Source organism: Pseudorasbora parva, chromosome 15 (genome assembly GCF_024679245.1).
Source record: "Pseudorasbora parva isolate DD20220531a chromosome 15, ASM2467924v1, whole genome shotgun sequence".
In the NCBI taxonomy this organism is placed as follows: Eukaryota; Metazoa; Chordata; class Actinopteri; order Cypriniformes; family Gobionidae; genus Pseudorasbora; species Pseudorasbora parva.
In genome coordinates, this window is record NC_090186.1 from 10,590,389 (window position 1) to 10,612,274 (window position 21,886).

Here is a 21,886-nt window from a genome sequence, read left to right on the forward strand (position 1 = left end):
TTGACCTATCCGATATCAAAGAGGGCTGTAATTTTATCTCAAAGAGCCTAGTGATAAAAATAAGTTTGGAAGAAGTTTTAGTGGATTTAATGATATGAAACTCAACAACAAAGCCCAATCCCATTTCTACCCCTTACCCCTTCTCATACCCCTACCCCTTCATTTTGCGCATTCACGTGAAGGGGTGGAGGTGTCTCGGTTCTCTTTTGGATGGAGTGGTAAGGGGAAGGTAGCCTGGCTCTGCCCTCCTACGTACTTCTGCTCAATTTTAATTTTCCTTCAGTGCTATGTCTGGGACTACGGTGTACTCTTAGGTTTTCTCTGAACAAATTTTTACCGGTCCAATCAGCGAAAAGAGGGAGTGGCTGAGAACAATGATGTTGATGTTGTGCGCGAGTTTGAGTTGTAGTTCAGTAATGGCGGCAGAGAAAGATGCGAACAAAACCATTCATTTTGTTGTGGCACCGCTGCCGAATATCCAGAAGATAAAGCCGGAGCAAGAACAATCTTTGTTGGGGTTTGTTGGTGGCCATGATATTGTGGCCCTCATTCCCAATAGGGTGAATTCGGGAAAAGTTTGATTTTCCAGCTCGCTCCGTTAGTGGTGAAGGAGTTGGCTGGCTGAAGCCGTATTCGGACGGTAATTGTTTCTCGTGGGGTCGGAAGGTATTGCCATCATTTAAGTTACAGGGACTGGTCAGTTATTTTATTGCCGTCCGTTTCCCACCACCCGCGTAAAATCACCGTCCGAATTATCTACTGCTTTTGACAAATACCAAGGTCGTATGGTGATTAGCTGTCCAAATTCACATCTCTGAGTTTTCAAGAATATATCCCTTCAAAATGTACTGTTTATAATCCTTTTTGGCCACTGCAGAGCACCGTACGGTTGCACTTTGCTGTTTATTGGATGCATTTCTAGACTAGTAAATATTTACAAGAGCATTATATTTCATCACCGCTCAAACAAATAAAAATAAAAGCATGTAAACATTTGAATTGGTCTGTTATTTATAGAAGCATTTATTATCATACCAAGCATATGACATTTTATTTAAAGCATACAATCGTGTTACGGAACCACATGAGCAGCGCGTTCCCGATCACAAAACTCTCCCATCAACCATGGCGTGAATAAATCACAATCCGAATGCACGAGTTTTAGGTTTTAGTTTTATCCTATGGTTTTATCACTGAGGTGTCCTGCACAAGTGCACATTTATTTTGACGGATTATCATGTGTGAAACGGGGAGGGGCGCATGACATGCGTCACGACCAAATGTTAACGTTTTTAACGGTTAGGGCAGATCCAGAATAGCTTGGGGGAGATCCAATAGTTTTACATTTACCCGCCTTCGTGGACATAAACACTTGTCAATGGAGAGTGGCCAGACTCTATGTACAAATGAAATGTACAAGAGTCTGGTAAGACCAGACTAAGGGGAAGGACCCTTCAACCTCATTTTTGAACGAAGGTGAATGAGAAATTTCTCTGCATACATGAGTGAATGCGTGTAGTGATGACGCCACTTGGGAACGATCTCTTGTGTGTTGCCTTGCTGCCAGTTTCTCTGTAGCGTTCTACATGTGCTATTTGAGTGATGTGAACATGAATTAATAATACAGTTAAAATAAATATCTGGTCATCCTTCATAACGCAGTCACTATTTACACGTGTTTTCTGTAAACTCTTGCGTCACCAAGGCAAAAACTGACTCGTTTGTATTACATTGCAAAGAAAACTAAATCATATCCATACAAGCCTGCTTGAATCAGAACAGAATGGAGCGGTTAGTAAACAAAGAGAACGGTTTGTCCCAATGGAAACGCGGTTCCACCAGTCTATGTTCTGTATCATCTTAAGAGAACTCGAAGGCTCATACATTTTCAAACTGAAAACGAGCGCCGTTTTCTTAAGTCCAAATACTATGCAAAACAATGTTGGGAGTAATTTGTTAGGGGAATTTAGGGGAACATTTTCACCCCTACGCCTTGTCGCTCTGTTTAAAGGGATATAGAATTGGGATTTGGCCTAAGTAATAAGTAAGTAATTACTCTAAGTAATGTTATCTGGCATACACAAAAAATAGCAACATTTTAGGCATTACAAATTTAATTTAAATTTACAGTAAAATGTTAATACCAACCTATGGAAGTACTAATGCCTATTTTGTACCTTTGTAATACACTGACAAACACCATAAACAAGTGGTGATGAGTCCCATTATAAATCAAAGCTCACCAAGAGAAACTTTCATCAGTAAATACTATATATATAAAAGGGGCACAGTGTCATTCACAGAAACTCAAAACACCATCATGGTCAATTAGCATTAATTTAACGACATAACATAAAGCCAGAATGTACATAACTGATAAGAACAAACTAAGAAAGTTATTTCAACAAAAACGCATAGAATGTGGCGTATCCTGCAGGGAAATCTGGAAATGTCACTTCGGTTTTGTTTTTTTTGCTCTAAATTATACAGTGACTTGGTTTCACTTTCTAAAACTAGTTATTAGTTATTTACAATATACAGTAAGAAAACGTGTTAAACAATTAACAGGCTTTTACCATAGCATTTTACAGTCTTTTACCATTAAAATCCCGATCAATTTTTTCATGATCTACAAGAGTAGATTATGACCATCTTGGAAGTCTCCGGTAGAATGGGCTGGACATTGTAAACCAATTTAGTTTTTTAATTTAATTTTTTTTTTTTTTTTTATTATTTTGCTAATGATATACCGGTAGTCAAATAAAAATATAATTACAGGTAAGAAACAAAACTACAGAGAATAAATTAAGTCATTAAAAATAAAAATAGGGGGGAAGCGAAATTGTGGCAAGTAAAAATCTGATCTAATTGGACCAGTATCACAGATTTGTAATGTTGAGCCCTGCCTCACACTCGAAGTTATGCAATAAGACCCAAAGCCAGTTTTGAATTTCACATTGCATGTTGAGAATGATTCAACCCCTTCCATGTCCTCAGGTTTGCACAGTTGCTTAGCACCAGGATCTTTACATCAGACTCACTCCATCTTCCCTGACCTTTGACCTTATGGATTACGTACATGATCTCTTATTTGGACGCGTGTGTGTTGGTGACAGTCACATTGCAGTGTCCACTTTGGTCATCCGCTCTTTCTACTTCTCCATGCACCTCCCTTGCGTTTTCAATCAGGTCAAGCTGACTGCCTTTGTGGAAGTGTGTGTCTAAAAAAGGAGAGAGGGAAAGAGGACAGGAGACACCGTGGGAGGAGGAATTGGGGGTTTCTGAGCACTCAGGGTTCAGTTTGTTTTTGTAATGAGGTCAGTTATCTTCTGCGGTTAGGAGCCTTTCAGATAAGAAGCATGTGTGTGATTTAAGACTGTTTGAGTTTGTCGTCAAAAGTGTACTTTTCAAATACTTTGATACATGCACAAACACACTCTAGAGAACATCAAAGGGGGTCGAAAAATGGAAAACAGCAGCAGGGCTCCTAATTTGCCCTTACTATGCAAAGTTACAGTTTGTACTGCTTTCTTTGCTGAAGCAGCACATTGTGCTGTGTACAGGTATGCGAGTGTGAGTCCACGTGAGGGGAAAACTGTTCCTCCACTGAGGGTAAACACACATCATGTGATGTGTCCCGAGCAGTGAGGCAAAGTACAGCGAAGTTCATGACTCCACTTAACAGTAGCCGTCTGGGCGGTCACAAATAGCTAATGGACAGAATATATCAGAATAACAGTTTGCGCAGGCATAAGTTATGGGGCAAAACACTTGGATCACACAGAGATATTTATAATATACTTTTATGAAGGGCTCCAGTCTGGTTTAAAGGCTTATGTCACACAAAAAATAAAATGTACTTACCCTCAAGTTGTTCCAAACTCCGGGGGGTTAATAAAGGCTGAAGCAAAAGGGATAGATTTTTGTAAGATAAAATGCATTCCTTTTCCCTCTTATTGCAAAGTGTTACCATTTCATAGAAATCCAAATATCCATGCTTAAAGATGGCAATTTTTTAAATATTAAAGCCCAAAGCAGTGAAATTTGAAACATATTATGTATATGTACACGTTTGCACTTTTTTTTTGCCTCTAATTAGAATAGTGCCTCTAATTAGAATAGTTAATGATTATCTAATCAAAATGTTACAGTGACAATAAAAAAAGAACTGAAATCGAATGGAATTCTGAAATGTTTCTGTCGGCTGCATAAAAGCATCAGTTTGGTTTCTCATGTCACTAGCTTTAAAGGTGACATGAACTGGCTTTTTTTAATACTGTTGTCTGAGGTCAACTAATGACGTTTGTGGTTTTTTACATTCAAACACATAACTAATAAGTAATAGGCTATTTTCTACACTGGTTTTGAGGCTTTCTCCTCTGTTTTTATGGGCGTGGTGCACTGTAGACTTGGAAGTAAACGACCACGGCTAGGATTGGATAAGATTTGCATTTTTAATGAGCTTCTGCTCCCCTGTCAGTTCACATGAGGGAGGGATTGTTTTGAAAGCAGCAACTGGAATGATTCTCTCACGGGGCTTGCAAAACGTCTTTATCAAACAAACACAATGATATATCTCTCATCCACCCACGATTGATTGGAATATTTATTTTTGTATTACTTGGCCCGCCCGATCGGTACACACGTGCCTTTCAAATATCAAGTCGAGAGTGAACAACGAAGATCAAGAAAGGAACCTTTTTTCACTATTTAAGATTCACCGGCCTGCCAACGGGCTTACATTTTGGTAGCCTGTATAAAAATAAAAATAAACATAGCCCCAGGACGTTGCGCTTTGCTAGCCCTTGCCCATAATATTACATGTCCGAGTCTGATCCCAAATCGCAATGAACCAACAAATGCTGTGACAGCATAGTCATAGTGCTACGGTATGTTCTGTTAGACATGTCTCACACACATAATCAAAACAATCTGTAGCAATGCAATACGATCACATAAAAAACATGTTTTACTCACATAAGTGTGTTGCACCATTCCTGTCAGATCCAATATAGAAGAAACGGCATTGTGTTTTAATCTCAATATGTCTGCAAATCCAGTCTCGACCTGAGACTTGTTTACAAACGATTCCGCAGTGAAATTAAGCGAACAAATGTACATTGTTCCCCACGTGAGCTGGAACTTATTTAAAAATAAAGTTCAACCACATTCCTAATATTAGGATCCGAAGGAAGCTTATGCAGCGACTGTTTTTTCACCACCAGGAATAGCGCAATATCTTGCTATCTTCTTCGGCATGTTTGTTGTTGCTGGCTAGCACGATCCGAACAGCTCCATGAGTCTGTGGGCGGGGCTACTGAATTAGACGTGCTTATTATTCTGTAGAGGCGGTGTTTCGCCACATGATGATGTCAGGATGAGACACATTCTGAAATCAATCGTTTGCTGGGCCTGGTGTCTATAAAAGCTTTTCTTTGACTAACAAGGATGTTTTCAGCTCTGAAAGCTCTTAGAGGATACTCTTATATTTCCATGAACTAAAAATGGAAAAATACTAATGGTACTATACAATCGGTGTGGAAAAACCTGTAAGGATTTTTGCAGATAACCGGTTGTTCCAATAAAACCGATCAATCGGTCAACCTCTAGTCATATTTTTTTTTTCCTTCTCACAAAGCTATTGTTTGACTTCAAATGAGTAGTCCAAGAGTCATATAGATTGATATAGGATGTCTTTTTTTCTAAAAATCAATGTATGGAAATTAGCAAAAATGAATATGGGTGAATTATTGGATGAAATATTCCTTTAAATCATGACCCTAACACACATTACTAACCAATTTTATAGAAAGCAGCAGTTCATAATTTAGAATGATCTTGGGATCTTCAATAAGTTATTTGCTGATGTCAGTCACCAGTATCAATGACAGTCCATTACTGCATTAACACTGCATTCATACGTGCGTGTCTTCCTGCTGGCAGGGTGTTAGCTCTCTCCACCCCACATGAATAACCTCCAAAAGGACACTCCTCCAAACTGTTCCTATCCTAATATTGAGTCACTCCCACTGAATGAAAGACTTGTGGCCTAAATTAGCCATTTCTTGTGTGCCGTCTCTCTTTTTAGGCAAAAAGTCAGCAGTCTTGAGTCTCAGCTTTTCCTTTTTTCTAATTTTCAGATGCATCAGAGATCAAAAGCATCTCATTCAGAGTTTCTTTCCCTGTAGGCTTTCAGTCTAAGTGGGCCATGAGTGCATACGATGAATAAATGAGGAAAATAAAATTCCCAACAGTCTCTTAATCATGCTGAGTTTTAATTTGTTTGTATGCGTTGGCTAACTCCTCATCTCATCCGTCTAGGTTGCTGTAGTGAAGATGAAGCACACCGAGCGTGTTTACGCCATGAAGATCCTCAACAAGTGGGAGATGCTGAAGAGGGCCGAGGTAAAGATATGTCCGCTCATGGGGCATCTTGGTTTGTTAGATCTTTCAGGGCTTCAACTAAAATGGCTGCAAATGTCAAATAAAAACTAGCCACAATTTTAGATGTAGCTGCCAGCACGTGAATATAATATGCATCTGAATCACAAACAAATGTAATTTTATGAACTGGTTCAGTCAAAATGATTAAAAAAATTCAAACCGGTAAGAAAGTTAGCACTTAGACCTGCTCATTCAGTGAATCATTCAGGTCTATTATTGCGTCGCTCACTGATGCCAACGTATTTTTTTTCTTTTTTTGTCTGATTTGAAATTAACCATGAATCACCATGTGCACTTTAGATTCGTCAGATTTAAGTATTGGTCTTATTGTTGACTGATTGTTTATCTAAAAATGCTTTTTCCCCAAAAAATATAAAACTAGGGCTGGGTGACATGGACAAACAGATAAATTTACATAAGATAAGATAAATGTTATCTTATTCCTTTCAAGTTTAAAGGCATAAAAAAATTCCACATTTCTTTCACAATACCAAATCGGCTCTAGTAAACTCGCTCTGCGCTACCGTTAGAACTTTGAGCGCTTTTGAGAGCATTTACAAAACGGGATTATTATTTTTTTGAGAAATTACATTGCGATTTAATTATCGTTTTATTGCCCATCCATAAACCCATCTATATTGAACAATTCTGTCATTTGGCACCTAAAGTTGTGTTGGTTTTTAAGAACCAATGGCTCCCGAGTCATTTAAAAAAAAAAATCTAAAGTCCAAGGGCAAGTTGCATGAACTTTGCAGCCACTAGTATCACTTTTCTAATTCTAATTAGACAAATCTTCCATTTTTTATGAATATCTTTTAAGACTTTTCATAGGGTCTTTTCCCATATCTTACTTCTCAATAGTAATAATATTCTTGATGAGTTAACTTGTCTATTGAAGTGCAAGGTCATTTTTCTTTCTACTCCTGCTTTTTCTTGCCCCAGTTTCAACCCGATCAGTCTTGACAGTGCCCACGGGCCTCCCAGAGGCATGTCAGGAGAACTTTTGTCTCTTTGACTTGTCAGTAATCCTCTTTGAGCTTCACTGGGCTCTGTTTATTCCTTCTCACATGTCCAAAGTCCCAATTCAAACAAATAGAAGACTAACATCTGAAAGGGGAAAGCCATGGACATCATCACTGAACTGGATTTAGTTAAATTCATTGAATGAGTTAACCCATGTTTCTGTACCCCTACCCCCCTAAAAACTAGAGATGCACAATTCATTGAAAATGAGGGGCATATTGGAAAAAAACTGCTGTGAACTAGATACAGAGAAATTATTTTTAGTATTAAACCATAATAAGAGGGTTTTACTGAAATGCTTAAAATTGACATGGTAACACATGTATTATTGTTTTTTATTATTATTATATTAAAGATTAGAATTGTATTGATGATGATGATGATGATGATGATGATGATAATAGCAATACAATTATTTTATAAAGTTCTAATCTTCAGTGTAGTAGTAGAGGTACTGAAAAGTCGACCAAAATCCACTTTCAAGGTCAGGTGAATTATAAAGTAACTGGGCTGCTGTGTTGATTCTATTTTATGTTAAAGCACAGTGTTGGATATAACACTTTTTTTCATGTTCGTTTTATGATTAAACAAGCCTCTTTGCAACTTATGTAGACGGCGTGTTTCCGAGAAGAGAGGAACGTCCTAGTGAATGGAGACTGCCAGTGGATCACCACCCTACATTACGCTTTCCAGGATGACAACTACCTGGTGTGTATCTCCATCCTTACATGCACTTAATTTCTTAGTACACAACTAAAGTTTAGCCATAATTTAAGTCTTTACACAGTAATTTTAGTATGAATTGGATACTTTTTATTTATATAATTATTTTATTATTTTATTAAACTGCAGTCATAAATGAAATGGCAAATATAATGTAATTAATATATATAATGGTGTGTTACGTTTAAATAGTCAAGGAAATGAAGAAAATTGACCATGATTAAAATGTCATGTTTATCAGAGTGGCTGATGATGATGATTATTTGTAACTCAACCTTTGACAGCGCAGTCCTCAAACACACTAATCCAGCGGACTGCATGTTACGACACAATGCTTTCTGTGTGTTTGTGTGATAAATATATGCTAATCATGCTACTCTTTGATGTCTTTTGGATGATATTATGAAGTGCTGAGTCAGTGTTTGTGTGATTAAATGGTGTTGCTTGATAAGAGATGATAATGTGTCCTCCTGCAGTACTTGGTGATGGATTATTATGTGGGCGGCGACCTGCTGACTTTGCTTAGTAAATTTGAGGACCGACTCCCGGAGGACATGTCCAAGTTCTACGTGGCGGAGATGGTGCTCGCCATCCACTCCATCCATCAGCAACGCTATGTACACAGGTAACTTGAGTGTGTGTTTGTGTGTGTGAAGAGGGAATTAAAGAACAAATGAGAATTAGGTGAAGGTATACTATTTATTAATCAGTTCACACATTCCCTGGGAATCGAACCCATGACCTAGGCATTGCAAGCTCCGTGTTCTGCTGTTGGAGTCATGGGAATACAATCCTGGCCACTTGTGCTGGAAATGGAAATGATTTTCCATTTATTCTAAGAATTATATTTACCAGCCCCTAAAAGTTGTGTAAAAAGGCTGGTCACTTTACATATCTGTTGCCTCTTCCTGTCTAAGTGGGCAGATTTTAGCCTGTTTAGGCTGCAGTGTAGGGCAGACTTTATGCCGAGTCACATTTTTTTAATGCAACATGTACTGACAAGTCAGACAGAGTGGTTATTGCCCTTGTTTGAGTGACACTGGTGATCAACAGCACCCCACCCACATGTCCAATCCCAGATGAAACATTTAATGAAATGACCGCAGATGGCTGTGGTGTTCTGGTTCAGGGGCCTCTTCCTGGCTGCTTGTCCTGGGCTGCCATCCGGTCCAGCTGAGCCCCCTCTTCCTTCCTTCTGTGTAAGCTTACGAGGGCTTGTCCTCTTAATACAGTAGCAACCTTAAAGGGGTAGTTCACCAAAACATGTTTACTGACCCTCAAGTAATTTTTACAACTTGTATGACTGACTTAAAAAAGGAAATGTGCAACAAAATGTAGTGCTGCATGAATTAAAATAAAACTGAATTTGTGATATGGTTTAGTTTGATTATCCAGTGGTGGACAAATCGCAAATCATGTAGTGTGTAAATCTGGAGTAAAAGTACAGATACCCTAATAAAATATTACTCTAGTAACAGTTTTAACTACTCCTTTCCAATTTTACTTGAGTAAAAGTACTTGATATTTAATGTACTTAAGTATTACAAGTAAAAAGTACTGATCAATCAATGTTTATGTTGTCATTTTATATACTTACATACTTTTACTTTAATCTTATATAAGCCTACTATTCAAAATACATAGGGGAGGGGGAATTGTTGGGTCTAACATAATTTTGAATTATTATTATTATTATGAAGTGTGAGCAGCCAGCAGTCAATAAGGAAGATTACTGGATGCAGATACACATGTAATGTGTGTTGACAAACAATAAAAACAGACGTCACATAGAGCTCAATGCAACTGAAAAGTCGTGACCTAAATATGATTAATTTACAATAATCAATCCTAAAATTGAATTAGTCCCAATCCTTAATTAGTAACTTACCTTTTGCACCAACTGTCACGCAGAATTCCGAGGATCTCCAGGTTCTTTGTAATCACAAGTCTGACTCAAAATTAGCAGTTGGAGACTCACTCTGAACGGTTCATTGAATCAGTGAGTTGTTGACTCTAGAACAATCCAATTCACAAATGAATCGTTCTGTGTGATTTTGCGGAATATTTTAGGTTCATTGAAAAGAATCAATGAAGTACATGGCGGAGCACCTGATGATTTCTTCAGTTCAAAATAACGAGAAATGATATGTTTTATGAAATGTAGTAAGTAAAAAGTATGGTATTATGCTGTGGAATGTGTTGAAGTAAACGTTTCTCAAAATAAAAATACTTTACTTGAATACAGATATTAGAAAAATCAAAACTTTCACCACTGTGATGTTATCAAATTGTGAAAGCTGTAATTTAATTAAATAAATATATGCACTGCGGGATTCAGAGTGAAGCGTGTACATTTTACTTGTGAGCAAGTCATGATCGGGTGTTTTCAGTGTTTCTAGAGCACCTCGGTTGACAGTAAATGCTGCTCTGCATGTTTTCAATCCCCCTTCCATTTTCATTGTATGGAAAAGAACAGCATGAAGGTTCTTCAAAACATCTTGTTTCACTGACAAAAGAAAAGCAAGTAGGTTTGTAATGACATGAGATGACATTAATGATGACTTTATTTGATTTTATTTATTGACAAACTACCCCCTTTAACTCTATTCCCACAGCAGGCTTTTAAACTCGCCCTGGTAGCACTCGTAAACACGCGTGTCCACGGTACAACCCTTTTTGCTTATACTGACACCCAGTGAGGTTGTGAATGGTGTGGTTTGTGTGTGTGATGAGTTTTGACACCATGTTTACTCTGTACCCGCTGTGCTCGCCATGGTGCCAGGGCTGTGAATCAGAGGGGCACTGTGTGTGTGGCCCAGTCATCGAGGGACAGGGACTGAGTGTGTGTGTGAAAGGGGGAGGGTGAACAAAGGCAGGCTGTTTACATGGAGAGCAGGGCATGGCTGGGCATGGAGAAACAGCCACCCTGGAGAGCTGCTGTTAGGGTGGGTTGCCCACTGGAGTAATAACACCTCTCAGTCAGCTGTGTGATGAACGGCACATAATGCCATGTTTTTTTCTTTTCTTTTTCCTCTGTTCTCAACTGGTGGGTTAAGACATTTACTGATGCTCCAGTAGGAAGCACAATTAATTAAGAGCTGGGGGTGAAAACATTTGAACAGGTTTCAAATGCGTAATATTTATTTTTATTTAAAGTTCATATTTTTCATTTAGTACTGCCCTTCAAAAGCTACAGAAGGTACTTTCATGTTCTTCTTTCATCCCAGAAGACAAAATAAATACAATGTACCCTTTTTCTTTAAATTCAAAAAGCTTACACCCCCTGGTTCTAAAGGTATCATGTTTCCTTCTAAAGTATCAATGAATGTTTGAACCTTTTGTAATACTTGCGTATGAGTACTCAGTTGTCCTCAATGGGAAAAAATGGCTCTTAAAATCATACAGGTTCAAATATGCAAAAGAAGTTGGAAAACTAAAGAAATTGTGGGACCTGGAGGATTTGGACAGGACAAACAAGGGACTCGTGAACAACCATCACAAAAAAAAACTAGGGCTGTCAATCGAGTTAACTCGTGATTAATCACATCTCAAACGCACATTTTTATCAGTTGTAAATGTATCTTAAATTAATACGTTTCAAGTTTTTAATACTCTAATCAACATGGGTATGGACAAATAAGCATGCTTTAAAATTGCTAATGTTAAAGCTGTCATGCGGACCCGGAAGCGCGCCAGTACCACACCATACCTGGAGGAGGTTGTAACGAGTAGGAATATAGTGTGGCCCCTTTAAGAGCTGCACGTTATCTATTGAACTGCTGGTATTTTGTGTGTGTGTGTGTGCCAAACAATGGTGCGATTCATGTGAACATTGAGAGAAACACGGACTCGGGAGCACTCTTGTTCAGAAAAGTAACCTGCGTATTCGTTTTAGTCTATTGTAATATATTTAGTTCAATAAAACACATGTACTGTAAGTGGTGATGGTGTTAATGATTTGCCTCTAACATGAGCGATAGTAAGCTTGCAGTATAATCACGTTCGTTCTGAGGAGAATGTGCTCAGTGTAAAAACGCATTCTATCGACCTGGAGTCTAATAACAGTTAAAAAAAAAAATATGGTAGCTTATGTAGGCTATAACTGCACTTTTGGTTTAGAATAGTAATATTAATGTTAACCCTTTTCTTTCCCTATTAATGTTTGCTGCTGCATCCTTTACATCTATGGCTTATCTCAATGGCTTATCTCAAACGGATCAAACAGAAAATGCGCGTTGCGTTAATCGTGTGTTAATAAAATTAGTGCCGTTAAAATTAATTTATATTGACCCTTTGTTTTAACAGCCCTAAAAAAACCAAAAAAAACCCAGCCTTGTATCATCCAGATGAGTCAACACAGAGTATTAAGAATCAATGGTTCATAAACTTTTAAATAATTTTTATAAATTCTCCTTTTATTTTGTCTTGTGGACTATATGTAAAAATCTTTTATTTAAAATATATTTTTCAGGACAGCACTAAATAAAAAATAACATGCATTTTGTATGATCCCACTTATTTTGTTAAAATAGTTATATATAATATATTAAAATAATACACACACATACACACTCATCCAAAGGATTATTAGGAACACCATACTAATACTGTGTTTGACCCCCTTTCGCCTTCAGAGCTGCCTTAATTCTCTGTGGCATTGATTCAACAAGGTGCTGAAAGCATTCTTTAGAAATGTTGGCCTATATTGATAGGATAGCATCTTGCAGTTGATGGAGATTTGTGGGATGCACATCCAGGGCAAGGAGCTCCCGTTCCACCACATCCCAAAGATGCTCTATTGGATTGAGATCTGGTGACTGTGGGGGCCATTTTAGTACAGTGAACTCAGTCATGTTCAAGAAACCAATTTTAAATGATTCAAGTGACATGGTGCATTATCCTGCTGGAAGTAGCCATCAGAGGATGACATGGTGGTCATAAAGGGATGGTCATGGTCAGAAACAATGTTCAGGTAGGCCGTGGCATTTAAACGATGCCCGATTGGCACTAAGGGGCCTAAAGTGTGCCAGGAAAACATCCCCACACCATTACACCACCACCAGCAGCCTGCACAGTGGTAACCAGGCATGAAGGATCCATATTCTCATTCTGTTTACACCAAATTCTGACTCTACCATCTGAATGTCTAAACAGAAATCGGGTCTCATCAGACCAAGCAACATTTTCCCAGTCTTTTTCTACAAATTGTAGCCTCCTTTTCCTATTTTTAGTGGAGATGAGTGGTATCTGGTGGGGTCTTCTGCTGTTGCAGCCAATCTGCCTCAAGGTTGTGCATGTTGTGACTTCACAAATGCTTAGCTGCATAGCTCGGTGGTAACGAGTGGTTATTTCAGTCAAAGTTGCTCTTCTATCAGCTTGAATCAGTCGACCCATTCTCCTCTGACCTCTAGCATCAACAAGGCATTTTCGGCCACAGGACTGCCGCATACTGGATGTTTTTCCCTTTTCTCACACCATTCTTTGTAAACCTGAAAAATGGTTGTGCGTGAAAATCCCAGTAACTGGGCAGATTGTGAAATACTCAGACTGGCCCGTCTGGCACCAAAAGCCATGCCACGCTCAAAATTGCTTAAATCACCTTTCTTTCCCATTCTGACATTCAGTTTGGAGTTCAGGAGATTGTCTTGACCAGGACCACACCCCTAAATGCATTGGTTGATTAGATAATTGCATTAATGAGAAATGGAACAGTTGTTGCTATTAATCCTTTAGGTGAGTGTATACACACACACACACACACACACACACACACACACACACAAACCAAACCTGTGGTTAATGGTTTAAAAGAAAAACGATACAACCTATACTTTTATTAAATACACGTTAACATGCAGTGAGGATAACCATGGTTTGTGCTGGCCACATTGTGTTTGTCTAACTACTGAGAGCATGAAACCACTGAAATTCAAGAGACATTTTAGCAACCAACATTTTTCAAGATTTTTCGATTCAGTCCATGTCATGTTAATAATTTTACATATTAGTGGTTTATTTAGTTATAATAATTAATTAATACTGGTCTTTAATGAGATTTTGTTTGCTAACCATTTTGGTGCAGAGTTAGACGGGTTGAGAACCACTGCTTTTTAAAGCTCCTTACGGAATTATTTAATTCTTAAAGGTTGTGTTTTCTGTTCCAGGGATATAAAACCAGATAACGTGCTACTGGACATGAACGGTCACATCCGTCTCGCTGACTTCGGCTCCTGTCTGAAGATGATGCAGGATGGCACGGTGAGTACGTGATGAAGGTCCCTGTTTTGCACTTCTGTGTCGATCTAAAACCAGGGCCTGCTTGTTATCCTTGCAGGGTGGTCTCCATCTGTTCAATGAAAGCACTGCCCCTACCGTCTCCTCTATCTGCTTCTGACATTAATAGAGCTGCTTTTGGCCCTGCTGCCTTTGAAGGGGAGGGAAAATTAGAAAGGCCCGTCGCTGCCCACCCCTCTGGCTTACAGACTGATGAGTCACCATAGTGCACTGATAACAAGACCAAGGGCAAAACCGCTTTTATCTACTGCTAGTTTTTCAGCCGCATGTACTGTTCAACCAACTGAGCAGATCCCTGTATATTTGTGGATGTTACTCTTTTATTTAGATATTGAGTAGAGATTTTAGGCCTGCACGATTAATCAAAATAAAACCCAAACCGTGATATGATTTAGTGCGATTATCAAATCACAAAAGCTGCAATTCAATTAATTAATTTAATATGTTTAAAATTCCCATGGCATGGGTTGTTTTATTGTTTTATAATGTTTCCTGGGGTGAACTTATATTGTTAGTATGGTTTTTACATCAAAACATGTCATAATTTAGAAATAAAAGGCATTTTTCCTGTACTGATATTAGCCCTCTGTTTAGAATGCTCTGTTTCAAGAGGCGTGTCTGCTGCGAGTCTTCAGTGAAAACACCCACTGTTGTGATTGGCTGACATCTTTGCATTTAAAATGAGATTACGTGCAGAGGGGGCGTGGTTAAATCAGGCACCTGGAGCAGCCGCAGCGGCAGTCGAAAGAGAGGCCGAGAGAAACGGAGCTGGGGAAAGATTGCTGAGGAAGTGTTATTGTACTGAGTTTTTGAGAGCGCAAGTTTTTGTTTGTATCTGAGAGCTCTGAATAAACACGAGTTAACTTTGCAACGTTATTTCTCTCACAAAATGCTTCCCCACAGCTAACAGCAAACACGACATCGACATGAATACAGTAAGAGCTTCTGTTGCGCATAATGAGCAGCGTCATTCAAACGTGTGATTGACCAATCCAAACATTATAAAGAGTGTTCTTTGAATGCTCTGTAGTTTAATCATTTAAATAACAGATTTGTTTCATGCTACTAACAGAAACAACGTGAAGTTGATGGTTTTAGTCACTAGCTTGATTTACTGATGCATCAAAACGGCCAGCTGCGGGACTGACAGTATTAAGCGATTTAGAAAGAAAGTCTGTGTGAACTTGAATGATTAGCTACACATCAGAACTCACTGATCCCAGATCAGGCATTAATGAACACTGTTACTCACTGTCTGTGGTGGTGCTGTTGAATCCGTATGGTAAAGCCTGTGCTGCTGACATCAGGACTGATAAACTGACTCCTTTCTCTACTAATTCTCTGGGCGGGCAAAGCAGAGGAAGGGGCGGTAACATTTCCTGGCATGACGTCATAACAGGAGAATTCAAGATCAGCTCGTCTGAGCTCTCATTTTCTCAAAGGCTGAGATAGACAGCCTGAACTCGTTTTACACGGATCAAAATTTCTAGCAACTTGGGGACAACATTCAGGCTAGGGGAACTCATATTAATGTTGAAAAACCTCAAAATAAAAATGTCATGCCATGGGACCTTTAACAGTAAAGCGCTGTGTTCTTTTACGCTGCACAGCTCATGGTCCAGTATTTTCAATGTCTCAAAGCGACTAAGTAAATGCTGCTCCACACAAACTCATTTAAATATTATAATTTTACAGTTTTACTGTAAAATTAAATAATTATTATTTACTTAGAAATATATGTAATATATTGCATTAGTATTTTTTTTTCGTAAAAAATAAAAGGTTATCTATGTTGCTTTAAGGCAATATAATTCCTGTTATTATCTTCAGTAGACAGTATTTGTCTTATCAGCATTTAAACATTTTACAAAAATAACCCAAGATGTGTTTTGAATGCTCACGTTTTATGAACAAGATTTGGCATGGTGAATATTTTGTATCTAGATTGTTCTTAATAATATTGTTATTGTGCAATTCGAGTTAATATCTATAACTCATTTAGAGTCAACTACCATTCAAAAGTCTCAGCATAGGTTTATTAATCCAAAAATACAGTAATTAAAAAAAAACATTTGTAATTGAATGTATTGTAAAATGTAATTTTTTTCCTGTTTTGTCAAAGGTGATTTTTCAGCATCATAATCCATTCTTCAGTGTCACATGATCCTTCAGAAATCACTCTAATATGATGATTTGGTGCACAAGAAACATTATTGACAATGTTAAAAGCAGTTATGCTGCGTAATGTTTTTGTGAAAACCACAGTACTTGTTGTTCTCTTGAATTCATCAAAAAAAAGACATCTTCATGAAAAACTTTAAAAATGTTTCACTTTTCATTTTTTGATCAATTTAATGCATCTTTCTTTCAAAAACATAACCTTACTTGACACCAAACTTTTAAACAGTAGTGTATATGTACTCCAGCCTCATTTGTGATTTTACTTCCTGTCATTCCCTGTGCAGGTCCAGTCGTCAGTGGCTGTGGGAACACCAGACTACATCTCTCCAGAGATCCTGCAGGCCATGGAGGACGGCATGGGGAAATATGGTCCGGAGTGTGACTGGTGGTCTCTAGGCGTCTGCATGTATGAGATGCTCTATGGCGAGACGCCCTTCTACGCCGAATCCTTGGTGGAGACCTACGGGAAGATCATGAACCATGAGGTGAAATGCTTCATCATTGTGTATTTTTTTGCTATTTGTCCAGTTTACATGTTCCCCACCACTGACCCATATACAGTCAAACGTGCGTTTACATGTTCTTATTATAGGAAAAGCATGAACACCAGTGAATCAGTAAATTTTTTTATAGACAATAAAATATAAAGCTCAAGGTAATTATCTTGACAAATAACTTTCTGCCTGCAACTCCGTTGGGACCCATGACACAGCTCATAAAATCAGGACTGCTCTAATTTTATCGGGACATCTGGTCTCCCCTAAACCACCACTCAGAGTAGTATATTTCTTTTAAATGGTCTATGGTTTGGTTCCTTAACCAAAGTGTAAAATCTGGACAGATTAATGTTGAGTGTAAACTTGTCTAATTTGCACTCTTTAGGAGCGTTTCCAGTTCCCGTCCCACATCACGGATGTGTCGGAGGATGCAAAAGATCTGATTCAGCGGTTGATCTGCAGTAGAGAGCGTCGGTTGGGTCAGCGTGGCATCGAGGAATTCAAGAAGCACCCCTTCTTTTCCGGCATCGACTGGGAGAACATCCGCAACACAGAGGCCCCATACATCCCTGACGTCAGCTCTCCCTCAGACACCTCCAACTTTGATGTAGATGACGATGTCCTAAAAAACCCGGTGGGTTTAACACTGAAATGCTTTTAATTGTTAAAGGAAAGGTTATTTTGCTACTTACTACGTCAAGAATCTGAAGCCTGGATTATACTCGCTTGTTCATTTTTGACCTTTGACATTTTTTTCCGTTTTCACCCTGCAGGACATTGCTCCCCCAGTATCTCACACCGGTTTCACTGGGCAGCACTTACCCTTCGTGGGTTTCACCTACACCACAGAAAGCTGTTTCTCAGACCGTGGCAGTGTAAGGAGGGCGTCGCTGGTGGATGGAGGCGCTGGGGAGGATCTCGCAGATGGGGGGCTGCAGGTGGAGGCCTTTGAGAAGAGAATTCGCTGCCTAGAGCAGGAGAAACAGGAGCTCAACCGTAAACTGCAGGGTAATAAATAACCTAATATCTAAAGATAACATTAAAGGGTCAGTTCACCCACATATTACTTACTCTTTTACAAACTTTACAAACTAAGATTTTCCTTCATCTTCAGGACACTAAGATCTTTTTGACCAACTCTGAGAGATTTCTGTCCCTCCATAGACAGCTACGCAACTTTAAAAGTTTTATACTTCAAAATGTTCATTAAGAGATTGTATAACTAATCCATATGAATTGAGCGGTTAGTTCAGAACTTTCTGATGAGACCCATTCACTTTATATGATAACAGATTGAATTTAGGCTGTTATTCACAAGCATTCATTAACTCGCAGATCAGTTGTTGTAAACCAACAAATGTTCATGCAGGATTGCTTGACGTGCAAGAACCAATGAGGTTCATTCTCAAGTTACGCAGCACATGTGAGCTTCAAGAACTGATGTGGTTCATTGTCATGTTACAAGGCATGTTTGAGCTTCCGCAAGAACCAGTGAGGTTCATTCATGTGTTATACAGCACATTTGAGCTTCTGCAAGAACCAATAAGGTTCATTCTAATGTAACACAGCACAATTGGGCTTCTGCAAGAGCCAATGAGGTTCTTTCTAATGCTACTCGGCACATTGAGCTTTTGCAAGAACCAGTGTGGTTCATTCTCATGTGTTACTTGGTTGGGTTTGTTTCTGTTCACTGATCAATGTTTATATGAGAATAAAAGACTAAATTCAATCAGGCCATCATAAAGTAAATGAGAAGTCACATTCTCTTCGGAATAGTTTTATGATCTCTTTATAAACTTTTTGAAGCTTCAAAGTTTCAGTTGCGTAGCTGCCAAATGAGGGACAGAAAGCTCTCAGATTTCATCAAAAAGAGCTTTATTTGTGTTCCATAGATGAACGAAAGTCTTACGGGTTTGGAACGACAAGAGGATTTTTCATTTTTTGGTGAACTATCCCTTTAAATTAAAAGGTTTGTTCCCCCCAAAAATGAATTCTCTTCCCCCCCCCCCCCTTGCCATCACATATATCTTTAAAACACAAATAAAGATATTTTTTTAGGTTTCTGTTCCTCCATTAAAAATATGTGCCACCAAAACATTGATGGTTCTAATTTCTCTTCAGGAGACTTGGATTATACTGCTCAGTTATTTTACCATGTTCTAACAAACTTTTTGAAGCATCAATGTGTTGGTTAATTGGACTTTCAGTGGAGTGACAGAAATCTCTGAATTCATTCAAATATCTTAATTTTTGTTTTGAGAACAATCTGAAGTCCTATTTGTTTATGAACACCATGAGGGTGAGCAAATGGTTTAATAATTTTTCTTTTAGGGTGAACTATCACTTTAAGCTCTTGTAATATCATCTATTAGTGTTAGCAGTTCTGTTTCATTTTCGTAAATGCATCAGTAAATTGTATTCTGAGCATATAATGATGATTTGTTCCACACGTGATTTCCTAGAATCCACTCAGGCTGTTGAGGTTCTCCATGGCTCTGGGCGTGGGGCCGGCACGCTTGGTCGTGATAAAGAGATTAAAAAACTCAATGAGGAAATCGATCGGCTCAAAAAGAAACTGGCAGGTAATGGCTCTCTCAATCACTGTCAATGGATATATGATATGATAAAGTCTGTTAACTTATGAGTCAAAGCACTACACACGCCTATGTTATAGATTAACTATGATAACACATAGAAAAGTACTTTGATAAGAATATTACGGTTATGACTCATCGCCGTTTCCACTTATGTGAATTTCTTAATTTGATTATTTGGCTGTTCATTTGTGTCAGCTAATTAATCGCATCCTGCTAATTCGGAGTGTATTGTCCCTCCTCAGACTCTGATAGGCTGGAGCACCAGCTTGAGGAGGCAGTGACGCTTCGACAGGACTTTGAAAGTTCCTCCAGCAAACTAAAAGCCCTGGACAAGCAAGTCAAAGCCCTCAAGCTGGAGAAAGAGGATATCCATAAGGTATGATTGACTAGAGAGTTGAATTATGTGTGTAGGTATTACTGTGTGCGCAAGAGCTGCTTTCATATAGTAAGAGAAATTATGCTCATGAATTCAGCCCCTAAACATTCAATCAAATTCCTTTCTGGATAGGAAGACGGAAATGTAACATTTCTGCTTCCTCTTTATGATTCCAGTTCCCTAAAGCTTTTCCATCAACAATTATTTTTGTACTTTGAGGAAGAAATTTTGGGATAAATAATGCAATTAAATGCAGTTAAAGTGATTGAGATGCAGTGAATATTGTTTTTTTTTTTTTATTATTATTATTTTTTTGTTAACTGCATTGTCAAATGAACAACCAACCAGCAACGACACTGATTTTAAGTCTTGTATGCTGATTTAAGTCTGCATTAGATTTAAAAAAATTATGATCTGTATTATTGATTTTTTTTTCTTTTTCCATAATCAGTTAAAGTCAGATCACAATGCAGAAGAAAAGATGTGCCACTGCTTCAGTTCCATAGCGACCAAGTAACACAACAGTAAATTGTTAGCTTGGTGTTCGATTCATGGTAGAGATTAGTTTTGACTACACTGGTCATTCTGTATAGTTTTGGTTCACAAAAATTGAAAAACAAAAAAACTACAGCTCTTCTGAATAAGAATAGGTTCTCAGTTTCCAACTCCGTTGAACAGTGATACTGAGGTGTTAAAATCCTATGAACACCTTGTGTGTTTTCATATATGGTTTAAATGACATAATGGCCAAAGAACGGTTCTTCCTCCTCTCTCCTGTCCTCACGCTGAAGATGCCATGTCCTCCTCAGTCTTATTCAGTCAGGAAGTTCATAAACACTGGACTCGTTCATCAAGATTAATGTCATCACCCCCTCACATAGGGCAGGTCAAAATTCGAACTGCACATCAGATTTTTAGCTAATCTCATTTGTCGGGCTGTTCCACTTGACTGTTGACCCTGAGCCCCAATTGGAGCTCTGCATGGCTGGTGTATGAGATCCATTCAAGTCTGTTTTCAGTTTAAATGCTTCTTGTAAGGTTTATTCATTTCACTTGTGCCAGTTGATATCGTCCTTACGAGTGTGTGTCCCGTTCTCTTCACTCCCAATTCTCTTGACGATTTCTATTTCTCACTCAGCCTCCTTTTCAGTCCTTTCTCTCCAGACGCGGCTGCTCTTTCTTTTTCTCTCCTTCCGCTGCTCCTCTCGCACAGTTGTTCCCGTGCATCTGTTTTAATAACTTCGACCTCTATCCCATTTTGATCCATTTCTCCTGCACTCCCCCCTCCAGCAACTGGTGGAGTCTTTGGATCGCCTGAAGTCTCAGACCAAGGAGCTGAAGGACGCCCACCAGCAGAGAAAGCTGGCCATGCAGGAGTTCTCGGAGCTGAATGAGCGCATGGTCGAGCTGCGCTCGCAGAAGCAGCGCCTGTCGCGGCAGTTGCGGGACAAGGAGGAGGAGATGGAGGTGGTGATGCAGAAGATCGACGTCATGCGCCAGGACATCCGCAAAACCGAGAAGGCCCGCAAGGAGGTGAGTAACATGATTGAAAGGGGGTCACACACCCCTCTTGTAATGTTATGACTGTTTTGGGTGTGTTTTTAAAGTAAATGGAGATGAATGGCCAGGGGTTTTCAATCAGAAAGACGTATCCATACTGCATGTGTCATCCTGGTATTTTCGAATCAGTGCCGTCCGGCTCCCGCCAAGTGTTTATTACTCATCGTCGTGATGTTACCCCTGGGCTGACT

General features: G+C 38.8%; 1 protein-coding gene across 7 annotated transcripts in view; it reads left to right on the plus strand.

The window, feature by feature from the left end:
* cdc42bpb (CDC42 binding protein kinase beta (DMPK-like)) overlaps positions 1-21,886 on the plus strand; it is a 100,962-nt gene that overhangs the window by 41,094 nt on the left and 37,982 nt on the right. For all 7 annotated transcript variants that reach the window (XM_067417093.1, XM_067417094.1, XM_067417098.1 and 4 more), the window contains exons 3-12: positions 6,322-6,405; positions 8,080-8,175; positions 8,667-8,815; positions 14,355-14,448; positions 16,950-17,150; positions 17,548-17,796; positions 17,936-18,170; positions 19,625-19,744; positions 20,002-20,135; positions 21,426-21,668. In XM_067417093.1, coding sequence (XP_067273194.1) covers positions 6,322-6,405; positions 8,080-8,175; positions 8,667-8,815; positions 14,355-14,448; positions 16,950-17,150; positions 17,548-17,796; positions 17,936-18,170; positions 19,625-19,744; positions 20,002-20,135; positions 21,426-21,668 — 1,605 coding nt within the window. The remainder of the gene's footprint in view (positions 1-6,321; positions 6,406-8,079; positions 8,176-8,666; positions 8,816-14,354; positions 14,449-16,949; positions 17,151-17,547; positions 17,797-17,935; positions 18,171-19,624; positions 19,745-20,001; positions 20,136-21,425; positions 21,669-21,886) is intronic.